The 19,671-nt window shown below is 43.7% G+C and overlaps 1 protein-coding gene across 9 annotated transcripts in view; it reads right to left on the bottom strand.

Annotated features, from left to right (window-relative positions):
- Positions 1-243: 243 nt before the first annotated feature.
- Positions 244-19,671, bottom strand: part of NTM (neurotrimin) — a 799,838-nt gene continuing 780,410 nt past the window's right edge. The window contains exons 8-10 of one of the 9 annotated variants that reach the window (XM_082201510.1): positions 13,194-13,229; positions 7,589-7,621; positions 244-2,612 (exon numbers count right to left, since the gene is read on the bottom strand). In XM_082201510.1, coding sequence (XP_082057636.1) covers positions 2,512-2,612; positions 7,589-7,621; positions 13,194-13,229 — 170 coding nt within the window. In that variant the 3' untranslated portion in view covers positions 244-2,511. Of the gene's footprint in view, positions 2,613-7,588; positions 7,622-10,589; positions 10,655-13,193; positions 13,230-19,671 lie in introns of those variants that run through there. The other 8 variants (XM_082201511.1, XM_082201512.1, XM_082201515.1 and 5 more) reach the window with 8 other exon arrangements.

Genomic DNA, 19,671 nt, shown 5'->3' with positions numbered 1-19,671 from the left:
CATGAGATTCCCACCATGCAGCCAGTGCAAGCAAGGAAATCATGAACAACAAGGGAAAGAGGGATTAATGATCCACAGGAGTCAAGAAAGCAGGAAAACAACATTGGGCTTGCTAGTTCAATAAGATATGTCATGTCACCTGCAGCGTGATTCTCATTTTTGTGGGACTATTTCATGACACCAACACACCAGCACACACACACACAAATATACTGTTGAATATTAAAGTAACACTAACCCAAGTTGATGATCATATCCATTTATGTTCAGGCCAGCTGGATTCAGAGATGTTTGGTTCCCCTCATTCCTGCCACATTGCATCAACATATCCTTTTCAATGCATTCTTTATCTACCATCAAGTTAATGGACACTGGGCAAAAAGACCCAACTAGGAACTCTTACCGAGACCTGCACACAGCAGGAGCAGCTAATTCTGTTGTGGTCTCCTACCCCACCACCCTGCTAAACTGGCGTTGCACCCTGCCCTTCAAGATCTGTCCTATATCAGAGTTTAAGTTCAACATTTTATTGATGATTTGTTTTGCTGCATTAGCTATATATGCACATCTCTTCCACAACCAGCTTAATAATGAGGTATCACAATCAGTCTGAAGAGGAACATGGAACATATTCTTTTTTCTTTTTAATGTAAAGTCAGATACAACCTCCAGTTTTGACCTCCAAATAAATCAAGGACAAAGGAGGTCTCCATCTACTGAGCTATCCCCAAAAACTGTCTGTCATCAAGGTGCAACTCTCCAGTTCTATCCATTGAAAAGGAAAAGAGAGAACAAAACTGACGTGAGTCAATTTCTCTAGTAGACATGGGGTATGTGCATATGTGTGTGTTGGAGGGTTCTTTTTAAAAAGATGTACTATTCACGGAAACGTCGTTTATTTTTATTTTTCTCTGTGTCCTTGTTGTGTTCCTATCCAAAGCTGTGTAGCACAGGGAAAATAAAGGTTGTGTGTTGGTTTTAATTACCACTGTTTCCCCCATTTATAGAAATCCAAATATGGAAAGAGACGCTGCAGAATTGTTATGTGTTTTTTCCATTCTTTCTTTTCTTTTTTCTTTTCTTTTTTTTATATAAATGTCTTCAACATGTAAATAACCCACGGAAAGGCCAAAAAAGGAAAGAAAAAGAAAAAGAAAGGAAAAGAAAAGAAAAAGCAGGAATTAATTACACAGTTACCAATAAAACTCTATCCTTGTGTCTGAAAAGACCAATACACAGCTAACTTCATATACAGCATGCAGTAATGTCGGCAGAAGGACCTGGCTGAGAAATAATGTGCTAGGATGCTAACAAAATAATAATTATTATAATATTTATATATATATGTATGTATATTTATATATACTATATATATATATATATAGCTCATAAAAAGAATAAGCATATCCATCTAACTCAAGATACAGTGAGCATCAACCTTTGTACTTCCAAACAGTATGAAGACAGTGGAAAACCTTCTTGAGTTGAACACCAGAATAATGAATGAAAACTCGATAATGCTGGTGGAGGCATTACTTGCTTGTCCTCTCTCTCTCTCTCTCTCTCTCTCTCTCTCTCTCTCTCTCTTGCTTCTGCTGGACGGGTCAAATTGTATCCAGACCCATCTGATAAACTGCCAGAGACATTGACATTCCACCTCCTTGTAAGCCAGTTAAGGATCACATTAGCCAATTTGTTCTTAATAATAAACTTACTTTTCTCTCTCCCCCACCCCATTTTTCCTCTCTTTTTTTTTGTATTTTTGTGTGTGTTTTTTTATGAACTAACAGTTCTAGGCTCATATCAGAAAATATAATTAATAAAATTAATAATGACTCAGAATCCCTTATTATCCATGACATCCATGTAGTACAATGAATCAATGTCTTAACAATCATGTGATTTTGGGTCATCATCGTGTTTTCCCTTTTCCTTGAAGCTGCTTGTGGTGGCTGTTGCTTTATCAGAGTGGTTGTGGTCCTGTCATCATTTCATCATAGTTTGCAATCAAAGAAGCAAACTGACAGCGCAGTCCATGAAGAGGAGGGAAGGGGACCAGAGGTGTATGTGGGGTTGGGGGGGAACTGTGACGCATTTTGTGCACAGGGTAGTCGACACCATAATCCTCCAGAGTTGGGCAGATTTCAGAGAAAAGAAAAAACTGAGTCAGCTGCCTTGCTAGTGTGGGGATGGGCAGATGGGGATCAATGGTCACTCAGCCAAATGCACTGGTTGGTCCCCAACAGCTGCATTCCTTGTCCAGGGAGGGAGTGGATGAGAAAAATAAAACCCAAAAGAAAGAAAACAAAACACTCAGTTGTGTTGAAACATCAGCAGAACAATTTGGACTCTTCTTCTTTTTTTCAGATTCCCTTTCTCTCTCCCCAATATTTCCTCATAATATACTCTTACTATTATGATTATTTTTTAAAAAATTGTAATATTCTTCTTCTCTTCATCTTCTTTATCTTCTTCTTCTCCGTCGTCATCTTATCGCCATGGTTGACAGGGTCAAAACTTGGGCAGCAGTTGCAACAGAAGGAAGGGGAGCAGCCAGATGCAGCCAACTCGTCTTGATCCGCCACTGTTCCCATCATGCACTGCTCCAGGGCCTGTGGGAAGACAGGAGGCACCATGTCAGTGAATGGAATAATAAGCAATGGAATGAAGAAGCAAACAGGCCAGAGGCTGTTATCAGCTATGGCGAAACTATGGTTATTGCCACGGCTGGTTCCAAACTAACCCCTGTCTACCCTAGTCAAATTTATTTATTTATTATGTAGGAGCACAACAAGAAAACAAGGACAAAAGCTTGGTGGGGATGTGGGAGAGTGCCATCTCAGTGGCTGTTCACAGACTTTGGAACTCCCTTCCTAGATTAGCTGGCTCCCTCCTTGTCTTTTCATTCAAAGGTGAAGACTGTTTTATTCTGACAGATTTCTGGGAACTAATTGTCTTTTTTTTTTAAGGAAAGGACTTTAATAGTGCTGTGCTGTTTTTATTTTCTGCATTTTAATAGATTTATTTTTTATGTTGCTTTAATTTACTTAGAAGGGACACAGGTGGCGCTAAGGGACACAGGTGGCGCTGTGGGTTAAACCACAGAGTCTAGGACTTGCCGATCAGAAGGTTGGCGGTTCGAATCCCTGCGACGGGGTGAGCTCCCGTTGCTCGGTCCCTGCTCCTGCCAACCTAGCAGTTCGAAGGCACATCAAAGTGCAAGTAGATAAATAGGTACTGCTTACTGCTCCGGCGGGAAAGTAAATGGCATTTCCGTGCACTGCTCTGGTTTGCCAGAAGCAGCTTAGTCATGCTGGCCACATGAGCTGGAAGCTGTACGCCGGCTCCCTCGGCCAATAAAGTGAGATGAGCGCCGCAACCCCAGAGTCGGTCACGACTAGACCTAATGGTCAGGGGTCCCTTTACCTTTACCTTAATTAATTAGAGTTGTATTACATTCTAACAATTATCTTTTAAATGTTTTTAGTTTTCTGTGTTTTACCTATTTCATTTTAATCTGTGTAAGCTGCCTTCAGTTCCAGTCTGGAGAAAAGGCAAGATGGTGATATCATCATCATCATCAATAGCAACAACAACTGTTTTGGGTGCAATGGCATTTTCCAGAGACTGTCCCCTTTCTTCATCAGCAACCATAGCTGATCAGCCAGTCTTCACAACACCCAAGTCATAACACCTGAACCAAAGCTTATTAATTATAAGATTTCTTACCCACCTTTCACCATAATGTCCCAGAGAGGGTTACAACAAGTGGATATGCAATTATTTAAAGAATACACACACACACAATGAAAATACCATACCCAAAACCATTCCAGAGTGAACCAAACACCACAAATTCAGCAAAGGAGATGCATCCCCCAAAACGAAACTCCTTAGCTGTCAAAAGCCAAAGGAAATAGGGGGAGCTTCAGAGCTCAGCCACATCACTGCTTTTCTTGTGCCTAGAACAGAGGGGTCTGTGGTTTTCTGCCTGTCCTGTCTTTTCTAGGCACAGTTTTGCCTTTGCCCTGCTGCTTTCTCCCAGAAAACCTGTTATTTAGCGCTGAATCAGAACAAACAGCAATCCATAGAAAACCCAATTGTCTTTCGTTCTGACTCAGCATGAAACTGTGGGTTTTCCTGGGGAAAAGTGGAAGGGCAAATGGAAATGTAGACGAGCCATTGGTGAAAGCTGCACAGTGAAGGTGACTGACACACCTTGTTGGGGAGGGAGTTCCACAATTTAGAGTCTGCTCCATGGAATATCTCTACTGGCCTGCTATTCTCTGTGGTGGAACTGCCAAGAGATTTCCCCTTAGCAGATCTTAACACACGAAGAAAGTGGAAGAGATGGGGATGGCCTTTCATATATTTGAGTCCTAAGTTATTTAGAGTTTCAACACTAATGCGAGTAATGCAGGCTGAGGTTCATTCCTGCTTGCTCTGAAGTCCCCATATTATTAGACCTGCCATAGCACAAGTAACATATTCTGTATACTATCAGTCCTTTACTTTTCATTGTGAAAAATCAGAGTGCTCCAGCTTACAAATAAGCAGTTAGAAACCCTTAAGGAACATATGAAGGAAGCTGGCTTATACTGAGCCAGGCAATCAATCCATTTGGCTCAGTATCATTGAGACATTGACTGGCAGCAGATGTCCAAGATTTCGGTGGGAGGTCACCCAGCCCTATCTGGAGAAGCCATATATCAAACATGGGACCTTCTGCATGCATAGCATGCCCTGAAGCATCACTGAGGTACAACCCGCCAAGGAATAAGATCAAATTTTCATGGCATCGTGAACCCTTGGAGCATCATACACTGAAAAACTAATGGCCAAACCACACAAAAATAATACTATGGGTGGAGAGACCCAGGATGAAAAGAAAGTCTGCCCAATCATCCCACTGTTACTCTCTTGTAAGCACATCTGTCAACATGTTGCTCAGTTCTGTTGAGTCAAATGCTTCTTCCCTTGTCAGTCTTGCAAAGATTACTTCAATCTCTTTTATGTACTATGAGACATTTTAAATCCCGTCACAACATGCTATGTAAGGTGAAACTGAACGCTCAGAGGTCCGGAGCCTCTTGATGTGTGCTTCCGAACATGTGATTCATATGTTTGAATTCATTCATATTCATTCAAAGAACCGTCTGCTCCCACATAATCCTGTTCGTCTGCTGAGCATCTCCAGGGAGGCCCTGTTCTAAATCCCATCACTGTCTGATGTGTCTCTGGTGACAGCCCTTGGTATATCTGGCCCCTTCCTTGTTAACCTTTCAATCTCTTGTGAAGACCACCTTCTTTAAATGTGCCCCAATGTGCCTTTGGTACTGGTCAGATGTCCGCCACACACGGTGTGGTTTTTACATGACTGCCTCCTGTTTCCATTTCTTCATTGCTCTGCTTTTCGGCAAATGACCTTTAAGTAGCCACCCCAGAGCAGCAGATTTCAAAGGGAGACTGTGCCATGAAACCTGCTGACTATATCAAGACTTTTGGATTGAAGCAAGACAAAGGATTTCGAGCACATTGTATGCAATAATTGGCTTACCCATGCCAGGATGCCTGTGTCTTCAAAAATGGTTTTATGAGCTGCCACTGTTAAACACTAAATTATCACTTTCTGTTTTTTCCTGCATTTGAGTTCCCTTTGTCCTTTTTTTTATAACAACATCCTCCCAACCATGTATATATGTACTTTCAGATCAGGGTAACACTTCATGTATCTGATGAAGGAAACCACAGTCCACAAATGCTTATGCCCCAAGATGCCCCAAGACACTTTGTTGCTTGTTTGCACCTGCCTCGTTTCTTGGTATAGCATAGTTTTCCTAGCATAAATCCCAACTTTGTAACTTACTATTAAATCTGTACTGATGATTAAACACCTCCAAACACAAATGTTTTCTATCTCCGTTAAATCAACTGGCGTTATCACACTGGAGCTGGACCAGAAGCCCTAGAAAGCCTCAGCTACCAGTTTCTTGAAAGCGAAGTTGGATCCTTTGAAATTTCATAACAAGCATTCAAGGGAGCCAAGCACAGAGCTGCATGGAAGGAGATAATGGAGCTCTTGCTGCCAAAACAGCCATCAATGACGGCAGAGTCAACAAAGGAGCCGAAGTGGCCCAGCCTGGCCTTGGCAATGGCTTCTCTCCAACATTAATTCCTTAGCGCTCATTAAGGAGGCATGTGATGTTCTAAAGTGGCCAACAAACAGGCCCAGTGGTATCCTAGGGAAAAAGCTATTAAGCATCAATTATCCGCCGAGAGCATCTGAGAACAAAGAAACAAATCATCTGAGAATGATTGGCCTGGAATACCCTGCTGAGTTTTCCATCCAGGTGCCAACTTTGGAGTGTTAAGGCACGCAGAGGGATGTTATTGGTGGCTTCTCCACACTGATGAGGATCCCTTTCCCCAGGGACTTCCAAATTTCAAGGGAGAACATCCGTAGGCAAAGTTTCAAAGCTGGCTTATAGTAGCCAGGTCTAAGCTGGTGTATAAATCAAAAGTAGACAATGTTCAGGGTGTTTTGGACTACATGGCCAACATGGCTAATTGTCAGGAATGATGGAGTTGTAGTCCAGCAATATCTGGAGCACACCACATTGTGTATGCTGGGTGTAAATGCTTGCTGAAAAAAAGTTCCACCCTGAGGGAAACTCTGAGCGGGGGAGATATAGATGTCATTTGGTCAGAAACATAAAGATATTCCATTAAGTTCTTCTATCTCTCAAAAGTGCACACCCTACTTCATAGAACAGCTGAAATACCTCCATACCTTTGGCTTTGTGAACTACAACTAAGACAATAAAACTGCAGTGGACATTTTGATCAGGATTTAGCACATGTGGAAATAACATTATTTGACTGCTCTTCAAATTCATTACTGTACATTTTAAGGCCAGTACCTGACTGTATAAAATGACTCTTCTCTTCTAGACACCATTGCATAAAGTGATGTGAGGAGATAAGGGCATTTAGGTGCTGTAGCTGTTCAGGCCCACTCACACATGCAGCAAACCATGTTTTGATATCACTGTCAATGCATGATGAAAATATACGTATAAACCAGGCCTGAGATTCTGAATAAAGGTAGACTGGAAAACCATTGTAATGCTTCTCAGGTCACAGATGAGTAATATATAGAATGTGTTTTGGGGGTTTGGGAGAAAAAGGGATTAGGAGAAGTGGCAAAGCAAGGATAGCGGGTCACACAGCAATGGAAGCAAAAGCTGTGTAAAGAAGATCTGTAAATTAAGCTGAAAGAAATGAGGACTAGCTGTATTATTCTGCAATAAGGATGACTGGCGACAGGTGAAGTCTTGCTACAAAGCAGATTGTTTGAAAGCAGGTGGCAGAAAGCCTTCAGGTATTCAGCAAAAAGAGGCAGAGGGTTGGTACGAAAGCTGACAAAAGATTCAACACGGCCAATGATGGGCCGTTTGATCCATTGATGTTAGCTTAGCCACAGGGGAAGGGAGAAGAAACAGAGAAAGACGGAGAGGGATGGCTGAGGTTCAAGGCCAGAAGTTGGGGGAGCAGCAGCAGGTTTGTGGGTTGCTGTTGTTTTACTGACCTTTCCAGGGTGTCTGAAGTGTGGTTGTCTCTTCTACAAAATTAAAGAAGAAGTTATCAATAAAGCAAACAAAAGGCCCTCGAGGTGTTCCACCCTGCTCTGAGGCACCTTCAACCTTCCGGTTTGCATTGCTGTGATTTCTTGCAAACTTCTGCTAAGGCTCTCTCTTTTCTTATCTCTAAGCTGGTTTTGTGCTTTTCCAGTCACAGACAGTTTACAGAGGGTTAAAAGATGGCAAATAAGATGCTCCAGGCATTGCAATTTTCATCATGTTGCTCATAACCCAGGCTCATAATCACCGTCTCTCGAAGATTTCTGACCTTTTAAAACTCATTGTCATCTTTGATCTTGGTGCAACTGCAAATCGTTTGTAAAGGATTAGTAAAATAGCTACATTTTTCCTCATGAAATGAAATTATCAGTATGCTACTGCTGCCTATGGAGCAGTATGGAGTAGATAGATAGATAGATAGATAGATAGATAGATAGATAGATAGCTGGAAGCAGAGGTCAAACACAGTTCCTTGCTTGACTTGTGTACCTGGGATGCTATGCAAATCTGTGTTTGCAATGCACAAACCTTGGGTTGGATGCAAATGTGACAAATACAGGGCAGAATGGAAAGCAATCCCCACACCTGATTAACCTGTGTGTCATTTGCTCTTGAACAGCTGTATGTTAAAATACAGTGCCTATAGTATAAATTATCTTACAGAAACATGCCTTTCACATGGAGTGTTTGCTTTAACATCTGCATATTTTGATATTTGCATCAAATATATTTTTTAACCAAAGAAAGTGGGTGATATAGAAGGAAACCCCAGAAGAACGAAATCACAATGCATGAAAGAGAAGAGGAGGAAGCCTGCAGGTATGATGTTTATTAGACCAAGATTTCTGTATCTGGAGTGGGGCATTGTGTTATGATGCTGGTTTTATGATGATGACGCATAACACTTCTATAATGAGTTTGAGGATTCCCACAGATCCCTTTGCTTAACCCTTACAACAACCCTGTAAAATAGATGAATATTACTAATCTCATACTCTAAATGGTTAGAGGCAGATGGGGCTCATCAACCTGGGAAGGTAGCCCATCTAGGAGAAGGTAAACTGATCCTAAACCTCTACTGCCTTGTGGCTATACTCATTCATGAGAAAGGCATTGGGAACAAACCCTGAGGAAAAAATTCATACCCACTGCCTTGTGGGACATCTTTAGGTGAAGAAAAATCTAAGGAGTGGTATCCCTAAGATTTTATTCATTTCACATTTGAATGTGAATCTACCTAATACATACTTCCTAAAACAGGATGCCAACCAATATGCAGCTATCCCTCAAAATCTGCACTTCTCTATTTTATTTTTTTTAGCAATGCAGTTCTCCGACAACAACAACATGTGTAAAAGAATGCATATATTGCAAGAAAGTTTAGTTGAGAATGCACTGATTCACGAACGTTAACAAACAAAATGTGTTATATTGGGGTAATTGCTTGCAAAAATATGTATATTAGGCAAAATTGAATGGAAAAGGTGTGTGTTAGGCAAAATGTGCATTGAAATGCTGATGTTTTGAAAGGGCTTTTTAAAAAATGCAACGTGGAGATGTTGTGAAGAATTGTGCTTAATATTGGGAGGTGTGGGAGAGGAACACAGAGGAACCAAACCTTGCATATTAGTAGCCAGTGACACCAATAGTCATACTCTAAAGGATGGAAAAGTACAAAGTATGAGATCTGGACAAATAGATGGGTGCTGAAGAGATGGATTTGAGAAGCTGGTTTGCTGTAAAGAAAATTGATCACACTGCCACTTTTATATTGCTTTGTGCTGATGTCACTTAGGAGAAGTAAGCAATCATGGTGGGGTGTAGGAAGCAACAAGATGCTTTGCAGGGACCATGAGCAATGGAGGAAATGCTGGCATCTGTTGCATCATACTTTCAGCTTGCTTCCATGGGACGAAATGTTTCCTTACACATTGAGATGACAGAAGATTCAGCTCTATATGCTTAGCTCTAATATCCACTGGCCTCCTCAATCTGGCAACTGAAGAAGCAACTCATGCCACTGACAACAATAAGATGGTCTAGGAACTTGCAAAGCCAGAATGGCTTAAAAGTTTGCCTCATGATAGAATCTGGGTAGATGCTATATAAGTTTTGCAGCATGAGGTTTCTTTCTTTTTCTTTAAAAAGGAAAGTAGGTTTATCTTGTGGTTTTCGGCTGAAGAGAGAAACCTAAACCAATATGTAGAATATGACACAAGTACAGACACATTCTCTGTGCACTCCTGGTTAAGGATGTTCTCACTCCAAATCCAGGTTATAGAAGACTTTAGATCAGTTGTAAGGAGTAATGACTCATGGTACCCATGATATGGGTTGACAGTGCACAGTCTGTATTATGAATTGTACACTACTCTTCAGTCTGTGTGCAATACACACACAAGAGAGCTAAATAGGTGGTGCAGAAACACCTGGTCTGGGGGTGCCTAAGAAAACATAGGAGGAATTGTCCTGTTCATTGTCACATGAACCACACGAAAGAGAAGAATGTAAAAGTTAAAATGGGGGGGAGGCGGGGGGCAAGGTTAAAATACTGTTCACTTAAACAAGGAAATCGATTCTTTGGCTCATAGCCAACACCAACTTTTTTTATTTGAAAAGATGAGATATTGTCATCCAAGTGCCCATGAACATACATACTCCACATGATGCAAATGATCCAGCTCATGTATCAAGGCCAAGGTGGTCTTTCAGGTAACCTAACCCTAGATCATTTATATCGCATTAATATAGCTGGGTCATTTTCCAGTTAGTTACAAAACCTCTTATGCCTACAGCTTCCAACCATTTCTGCTTTGGATCCTCCAAGTGATTCCCATAATGCTCCAGAAAATTAACTCCCAACTATCTTCTAAAAAACTATGCATAAACAAACAAACAAAAATGTACACACACCCCTTGCAAAGACCACCCTGTGCCCTGTTGCCCCACCCCGTAACACTCCTTTCATAGGAAAAATGCAAAATTGGCTAGAGCTGGTATATAAGCTTGTGGTACTTACATGGCAGAATGTAGGGAGGCATGAGGAGAAGACACACACAAGGAAGCCATGCAGGAAGAAGAAAAGAAAGAGAAAAAAGGGGGGAAATAGGGGGGGGGAGAAAGAAAGAACAGATGAGTTAATAAATAAGTTTTGCTTCTTGGAATGTGGCAGCTACAAACCAGTGTTGATTCCGCAAGGTGGGAGGAAATGCAGATCGATAGAGACAAACCACATTCAAGTCCTAGTATCAGTGATGAAATCTAATGGAGGTCTGTGGACCAGGGACCAAAGTTAGCTCCATTCCTGGGATCATATCTCTCCAAATGAAGATGGGGAGGTAGGTTGGGGAGCTGGCCAAGTTTGCTAGGATTCTTCCCCCGCCTGCATTCTGTTAGCTGGTTTTTTCCATCAGACCTATTTAAACACCTGGATTTGGGGCATGCTTTCACCTCACAATCGTTCCTCTTCATCTGCCAGATGGTGCAACTTGGGGCCACTTTCTGCCAGTTCCACATCTCCTTCTGCTGAAATTCATCCCCCCCCGCCACCATGCCATCAATTAATTAACGCTGCCGTTTCCTTGTTACATGTTATGCAGTGATTCCAAATGTACTGCCTTGTTTTGTTTTCGCTGCAAGAGTATCAATAAGGCAGCGGCTGATCATTTTGTCAGCCCAGTCGGCAGGCAGTGGCAAAAAGGACATTCATGCCATGCTTTAAACACTACAGAATTATATAGAGATTAATTCCATGGTGGGGGAGCAGCTCTCTTGTGATCCTGCATAATATAGGATGGCTTTGAGCCCTGATCAAGGCTGGCCTACCCATACACTTTTAAGGGGAGCTGGGGGAACAGATCCCAACAAAGAATCAGAAATTTGGGAGGGACCCAAAAAGTTATCTGGTCTCATCACCTACAATGGATGCTTCTGCAAACCTCCACCATAACTATGGAACAGTGATGAAGGAGGGATTGGGCCCATTCTAATTCCATACACACAGTGGTGTAGCATGGGGAGGGATAGTGACCCCTGGTGCAAAATTCTGAGGGGGTGCAATCAGGCACCCTGCAGGGATTCCCACCCTGGCCAGGCGGCAAAGCAGCCCAGGCCCATGGTAAGTGGCTGCAGACAGAGGGAAGCTGGCAAGTGGTGACCCCAGCACAGCACGACCCAGCACTCCTCTCTGCAGGCGTCAGGGAGATTTGGCCTTGCTTGGCTCTGGTGGGGAGAGGGCTGTCCAGCGCCTGCTGCAGACACACATCTACTCTGCAAAGCTATATTGGATTTATATTAATTTTCATTTTATGGCTCCTCAAAAGAATCCTGGGAAATGTAGTTTGGTGAGGGCACTCAGAATCATATGTTGCAGATCCCTGGCACCACCCATATAACTAGACCCACTTACTACAATTCCCATTAGTTCCAGTCAGCAGGGCTAATAGTCAGGGATGATGGCAGTAATAGTGTAGTGACATCTGGAGGACAAAACAAGTTGGCAAACCATGACCTAGTGCGACACACTGAGTCCCAGATGTTGTTAAACTACAGCTCCCATCAGCCACAGACAGCATGCACAATGATGATAAGAGCTGGAGTCCAACAACATCTGGAAGGGTACCCTGCCATAGATTTTCTGTGAGGGACATGCAATGCTCTGTTTGTTGGAGGGCTGGGAATTTTATTCTCTACCTGATTCTCCACCAGCAAAATTAAGGTCATTTTGCTAAATATTATTAAGAGTGATCCAAAATTCTCCAACCATTTCAGGAGGCTCTTAAAAAAATAAATACGCCCAGAACATTTCTCATAAAATTCTTGTTTTAAGGATGTTTGGCACTGCTCTAGTATAAGCCCTGAACTCAGAGACTTATGATGGGAATATTGAAGAGGTTATGTGCATTCTAGGTTTAAACTGATTTTAGGAAAGCTTGTCATCTGCAGTTTTGTGAGTCATTTCTTCAGATTATTATTCTCACGATTCTTTGGGTAGGAAAACTTGATGGTCAAAGTGGTTAGGGGATGGGGACAGGGATGGGGATGCTGTAGCCCTCCGTATGTTGAGTGGGCTACAACTCAAACCATCCTTGGCTCTCCAGATATTGAATGGGATGGAATTTCCATCACCCCTAACTCTCTATACATTGTTGGGCTAGAACTCCCACCATCCATAACGCTTGTCAGGATTGATGAGAGTCGTAGTTCAGCAAGAACTGGCGAGCCACAGGTTCCCCATCCCTGGTGTAAAGGCAATATGAATGTGGCATGCAGATACACTTTTAGTTACTTGAGTCTAATCTGTGAGGGAGGAGAAGGAGATATGGAACTGGTTACTGAAGCTCTGAATCACTGAGTCAACAGATCAAACATGACATGATGGAGACAAGGAGACCAATCAGAGCCTGCAGTCTCTTGGGTGCTCATCAGGAAGTGGTACCGTCCTCCATGCAAATCGGACAAGGGAAACAGGCAATGTATAACGAAGGGTGGCGGCGGGTAGGGAGGTTGCAAATAAGGGAGCGGAAGGTGACATACAGCAAGAACAATACTGACCTTGGAACAAGGTTGAGCTTGTGGGCTCACTTATTTCTAAACCAGGTGAGGAAACAATGGAAGAGAAAAATGAAGATAAAATAAAAATAAATATATCGTTTCATAATTACCACTCCATGACCACAGCGCCGTGTAAATAAGAAATGGGATGGAGAAGGTGTGGGTGGCAGTGGGAGGGCTGTGAAGTAAATGGGCAAAACAGAGAACAGCAGACACTTTCTGAAAGTGAATGAAAGGAAGCATGAAGAAAAGGAGATGGAAAGGATGACATACTTTTTAATGCCAGCCTTGCAAAAGAGCCCATTTGGTCACCGGAGAGGCCGGGGATCACAACCTGTTCCTAGGCCTACACATCACTTTGTGCAATACCTTGATTTCTTTATATTATCATCCCATATTATTGCCTGTTTTGAAGACTGCTACAGAAGAGGAGTATGTCCAGCCCTTAAGACAGCTAACAATTTATCTTCAATGGTCAGGGAAGGGAATGTTTAACCCCATTTGTTGCTTTCCCTTTCCCACATCCCCTCAGCTGTATTTGTCAGTCAACCCCTTGTTTCCTATGTCACAGGGGAAAGTGCTAGGGCAAGGGTAGGAGAGTTTCAGGGAAGAAGTGATGGTTAGTTCATACCATGTCCACAAATTCTCTCCTGCAAATCACAGCCTCTTCTCACTACTTTACAGTTTTGGGTGCTCACTGACTGCCTTTTGTGGAGAGGAAGTTCTACTATGGAACAAAAAAAAAAAAAAGCAGATATGAAAAGCCTCAAATAAAAATAAACACCAAGGAATAATTGGGCTTCCCAGTTTCCCAGTTCACACCTCACAGCTTTCAGCTCTCTGCCTGAGGGCCCCCTTTAATATAACAAACACAATAGGCCAACCCTGTAAAATCTCAGAGGAGACTTTTCAATGGCCAAAGAGGTCAAATGGATGAGAGATATTCTCCTCAAACCACCCTACCTCTTCTTGAAGGTTCACTCATTAGATTCTTTTCCTGAAGGATTTGTGTGAGAAAATAGTTCCTTCACATCTCCATCCATGGAAGTGGATGGTAATAATCATTTGTGTGCTTAAATAGCACATCTCAAGTATTCAAAGCACTTTGCATAACTTATCTCAATCATCTTTACAATGGCCCTCGAAAGCAGCCCAGCATTTTATGTGGGTGTTGAGGCTGAGAGATTGGGGAATTAGGCAAAACTTGAATTAGGGCCTGCTCCGCACACAGCCTTCTCTCTTAGCTGCCAGCCTACACACCTCCTCTCACAACCACATTAGCTCTGCTGAGCTTATTCTTTTCTCCTTCAAATGTGGCACATCAGGTTGTTTATGGAGGAATGCATTGCCCTCCCTTTTCACCATTTAGGAGCACAACTGCTCTATCAATTAAGATTAATGAGGGAATCAGGATTCTGCACTTTTTGGTCAAAACTGCAGGTCACCTGTGATGGCATGACACCTCAGGGACCTTGTCATGCCTCTTCCCTATTGATTTTAGCGCAGCATACCCCCATATTCAAAACATGGAGTCTGCGGTTGCCCCTAACAACGGTTGGGCCTAGAATTCTGGCTCTCAACAGGAGACCTCTTATGAAATTAGCTTCCCACTAGATTAAGGCACTATGCAGAACCAAAGTGAAGTCCTGCAGAGTTTACAATGTAGTCACACAAAAGGTGTTGTGGGAGGGTGGTGCAGAGGGGAAGAAAGTGATTTGCTAAACTAAGATTAGTACAGGATGGTACAGTGGGACCCTGCTGTAGTTTAATTATCTGACGATCCCTCTGTGAACAGCAGACTGATTCTCTGCCCCTGCACTGAGCTCCTTTAAGGCTCTCCGCGGTTTGCGAGATGGTGGTTGTTCCTTTATTGCATCTTAGTGGTGGGGAAATTAAAACACCTGCCTCACCTAAGAAAGAATAACCACTCTACATCTTCGATTTGTTCAGGGAAGAAATGTTCAACAAAGGGAAGAACGATTGCTGCTTTTGGCATGATTGTCTGAGTTAGTTTTTGCCAACTAGGGAGTCCAGTCTGACCAAGGCTGTGCACAAACCATACATTTCAAACATATTTCAAGCACATGGCTTCCCCCAAATAATCCTGAGAATTGTAGCTGATGCCAACATAGCTGAAATTCCCATCTTCCTTAACAAACTACAGATTTCAGGATTCCCTTGAGGATGTTGTGCATTTTAAATATGCTTTAAATCATAGAATCATAGACACATAGGGTCATCTAGTCCAATCCCTTGCAATGCAGGTACCACATCTAAATAATCCATGCCAGATGGCCATCCAACCTCTGTTTAAAAACCTTTAATAAAGGAGAGTCCCACCTTCCAAGGTAGCCTGTTCCACTGCTGAATAACTCCTCCTGTTCTAAGCCATACAACAAAATTCAGTGGAATAAAACACCCACCACAATTTTGACATGGATTTCAGTGAAGACCTGGGGCTCACTTATCAGAACCTTTCACAACCCCCATTGTACTAGGCTCCTCTAGAACTGTCCCAAGGTGTAGTGCAAGCCTGTGACAGCAGTGATGTGCACCAAAGCCTAAAAAGGCTTCTGGGCCTACTTCTACCTACACGGTGCATATCTGAGGAACATACACTGAAGAGGACTGAAAGCCTTGGACACTGTTGCATTGCCTGTGGCATTGGGGAACTGTAATCCATGCAGTGCAGCTGACAGCAGTCTCACAAGATCCCTGGGCTCAGATACTTTTGGTGTGGCCTCTGGGGAGGCCTCATATCATCTGGAACAATGTGGGATCTGAGACATGTAGAACTCCCTGCCACTGGCGTAGCATGGGGGTGCAGGGGGGGGGCCGGCCGCACCGGGCGCAACATCTGGGGGTTAGGGTTAGGGGGCACAAATCCACGGGTTAGGGGGCGCAAATCCACGGGTTAGGGGGCGCAAATTACTTGCCTTGCCCCGGGTGCTGACAACCCACGCTACGCCACTGCTCCCTGCCCTAAAATAGGTACTACCCATGCAAATCCACCACTGACCTCTGGTAGTCTCTAGAATTCAACTCCTAATACCAGTTTAGGTCCAACTAAGAGCCAAAGTACTTAATAATAATACCAACTGCACCATAGTAATAATAATAATAATAATAATAATTTATTATTTATACCCCGCCCATCTGGCTGGGCCTCCCCAGCCACTCTGGGCGGCTTCCATAAAAACCAAAAATACAGTAAAATATCACACGTTAAAAACTTCCCTGAACAGGGCTGCCTTAAGATGTCTCCTGAATGTCAGGTAGTTGTTTATCGCTTTGACATCTGCTGGAAGGGCGTTCCACAGGGCGGGCGCCACTACCGAGAAGGCCCTCTGCCTGGTTCCCTGTAGCTTTGCTTCTCGCAATGAGGGAACCGCCAGAAGGCCCTCGGCGCTGGACCTCAGCGTCCGGGCAGAATGATGGGGGTGGAGACGCTCCTTCAGGTATACTGGACCGAGGCCGTTTAGGGCTTTAAAGGTCAGCACCAACACTTTGAATTGTGCTCGGAAACGTACTGGGAGCCAATGCAGGTCTTTCAAGACTGGTGTTATATGGTCTCGGCGGCCGCTCCCAGTCACCAGTCTAGCTGCCGCATTCTGGATTAGTTGTAGTTTCCGACTCACCTTCAAAGGTAGCCCCACGTAGAGTGCATTGCAGTAGTCCAAGCGGGAGATAACCAGAGCATGCACCACTCTGGCGAGACAGTCCGCAGGCAGATAGGGTCTCAGCCTACGTACCAGATGGAGCTGGTAAACAGCTGCCCTGGACACAGATTTGACCTGTGCCTCCATGGACAGCTGTGAGTCCAAAATGACTCCCAGGCTGCGCACCTGGTCCTTCAGGGGCACAGTTACCCCATTCAGGACCAGGGAATCCTCCACACCTGCCCGCCTCCTGTCCCCCAAAAACAGTACTTCTGTCTTGTCAGGATTCAACCTCAATCTGTTAGCCGCCATCCATCCTCCAACCGCCTCCAGACACTCACACAGGACCTTCACCGCCTTCACTGGTTCTGATTTAAAAGAGAGGTAGAGCTGGGTGTCATCCGCATACTGATGAACACCCAGCCCAAACCTCCTGATGATCTCTCCCAGCGGCCGCATGTAGATGTTGAAAAGCATGGGGGAGAGGACAGAACCCTGAGGCACCCCACAAGTGAGAGCCCAGGGGTCTGAACACTCATCCCCCACCACCACTTTCTGAACACGGCCCAGGAGGAAGGAGCGGAACCACTGTATAACAGTGCCCCCAGCTCCCAGCCCCTCAAGACGGTCCAGAAGGATGCTATGGTCGATGGTATCAAACGCCGCTGAGAGATCCAGCAGAACTAGGAAACAGCTCTCACCTTTGTCCCTAGCCCGCCGGAGATCATCAACCAGTGCGACCAAGGCAGTTTCAGTCCCATGATGAGGCCTGAATCCCGACTGGAAGGGATCCAAATGGTCCGCTTCTTCCAGGCGTGCCTGGAGTTGTTCGGCAACCGCTCGCTCAATCACCTTGCCCAGGAATGGAAGATTTGAGACTGGGCGATAGTTGGCCATCGTGGCCGCATCTAAAGATGGTTTTTTAAGAAGCGGTTTAATAACCGCCTCTTTCAGCGGGTCTGGGAAGGCTCCCTCACGGAGGGAAGCATTCACCACCCCACAAAGCCCATCGCCCAGTCCTTCCCGGCTAGCTTTTATAAGCCAGGATGGGCAAGGATCCAGGAGACAGGTGGTTGGTTTCACTCGTCCAAGCAGCCTGTCCACATCCTCGGAGGTAACAGATTGAAATTGATCCCACTCAACTTGACTAGACAGAGCTCTAGCACTCTCCCGCCCCGGCCCTGCTCCCACGGTGGAGTCTACTTCTTCCCAAATCTGGGCGATTTTATCTGCAAAAAACTTTGCAAAATCATTGCAGGAGAACATGTGGCCCGTACTGGGCCATGTGGCCCGTAGTAGTCACTCCTTGTGGTATTTCCACCTACCAGTTTCATCTTGGGAAACTTGGGCTACATGGAATGGGGCTCAAGAGTAATCACAATTTGCAACCTTGCCCTGACACAAGAAGAGCCTGTTGGATCAGGCCAATAGCCCCATCTAGTCCAGCATCCTGTGCTCATAGTGGCCAACCAGATGTCTGCAGGAAACCCTCCAGCAGGACCCAAGTACAAGAACAATCAACCCACCCCACCCCAGTGGTTTCCAGCAACTGATATTCAGAATACTCCTTTAGACCATGGAGGCAGAGCACGACTAGCCGCCATTGATAGCCTTGTCCTCCATGAATTTGTCTCATCCTCTTTCAAAGCCATACACGTTGGCGGCCATCACTGCCTCCTGCGGGAGTGAGTTCCAGAGTTTAACCATGTGCTGCATGAGGAAGAACTTTCTTTTCATCTACCCTGAATCATCCAACATTCAGCTTCATTGGCTGTCCACAAGTTCTAGGGTTATGAGAAAGGGAGAAAAACTCTTCTCTACCTACTTGGCTGTGACATATAACTATGAAAGGCACAAACTAGCTTCATTTGACATTGAGTGTACATTTGGTAGCAGATTTTTATTTTTTTTATTTTTTGCAAGGCTGTATGACAGAACGTTGTGATGCATGTGATGGGAGAGATGTCATCAGGAATTAATCAATCAGCAGTATAAAACATTTTAGGCCCTGGTGTGGACACAAACACGCTGCCCCATTGCTTGGAAGGCTGCATGGGATTAGCCTCTTGAAGAGACTGCTTCTTCTCTTACACCCCCTCAAAATGCTTACCTCCCACCACATGAATCTCCCTTGTCTTTCTAGTTTCTTCATTGTATGACAGCAGCAATGACAGTTATTCTGAGTGACAGGGATGGAAGGATCTGTCAACTTTTGTTCCCTTGGTTTCTCGTTTTGCCAGTCTTAACTTCCGTTTTCCACATTTTGCGGCAAGTCCCATTGTGTTTTTCTCCTAATGAACGCATATCCTTATGCAGTTTTGACTGATGCACACATTTTAGTTTTTTAAAAGAGTTATTTATTTATTTATTTATTTATTTATTTAATCTATTTAACAAGGCTTGTATGCCACATAATCATCAAAAAACATTCAAGTAGTTTCCACAAAACAACATAAATTAGTCATTAATAAAACTGATAAAATCAATGCTGAAAATAAGTGTTGAACTTTGATTCCTCTAAATTTAAGAAAAAGGAGCAGGTTTTTTAAAATGCCATAATAAACTAAAATGACATGTTAAAATGGCATGTCTGACTTTGCTTTCCTAAACATTTTTAAAAAGCAAACGCTGAAAACAGTATTCTCAGACACCTGCTTAATATCAACAGGCAACAGTTTTAGAGTGTAGCTGCTGGCTAGTGTAAGGGGTAATTGTAGTACATGTGCTGTCCCATTTGCTGCAGTTTCTAACATGCCATTTTTTTATTATTATTCAAACAGGGGGGGGGGGTTGTGCTTGTTTTTCAAGCCCTCTTGCCT

The sequence above is a fragment of the Podarcis vaucheri genome, assembly GCF_965113315.1.
Source record: "Podarcis vaucheri genome assembly, chromosome: 15".
Lineage (NCBI taxonomy): Eukaryota > Metazoa > Chordata > Lepidosauria > Squamata > Lacertidae > Podarcis > Podarcis vaucheri.
This window is presented reverse-complemented; position numbering and strand designations above follow the sequence as displayed.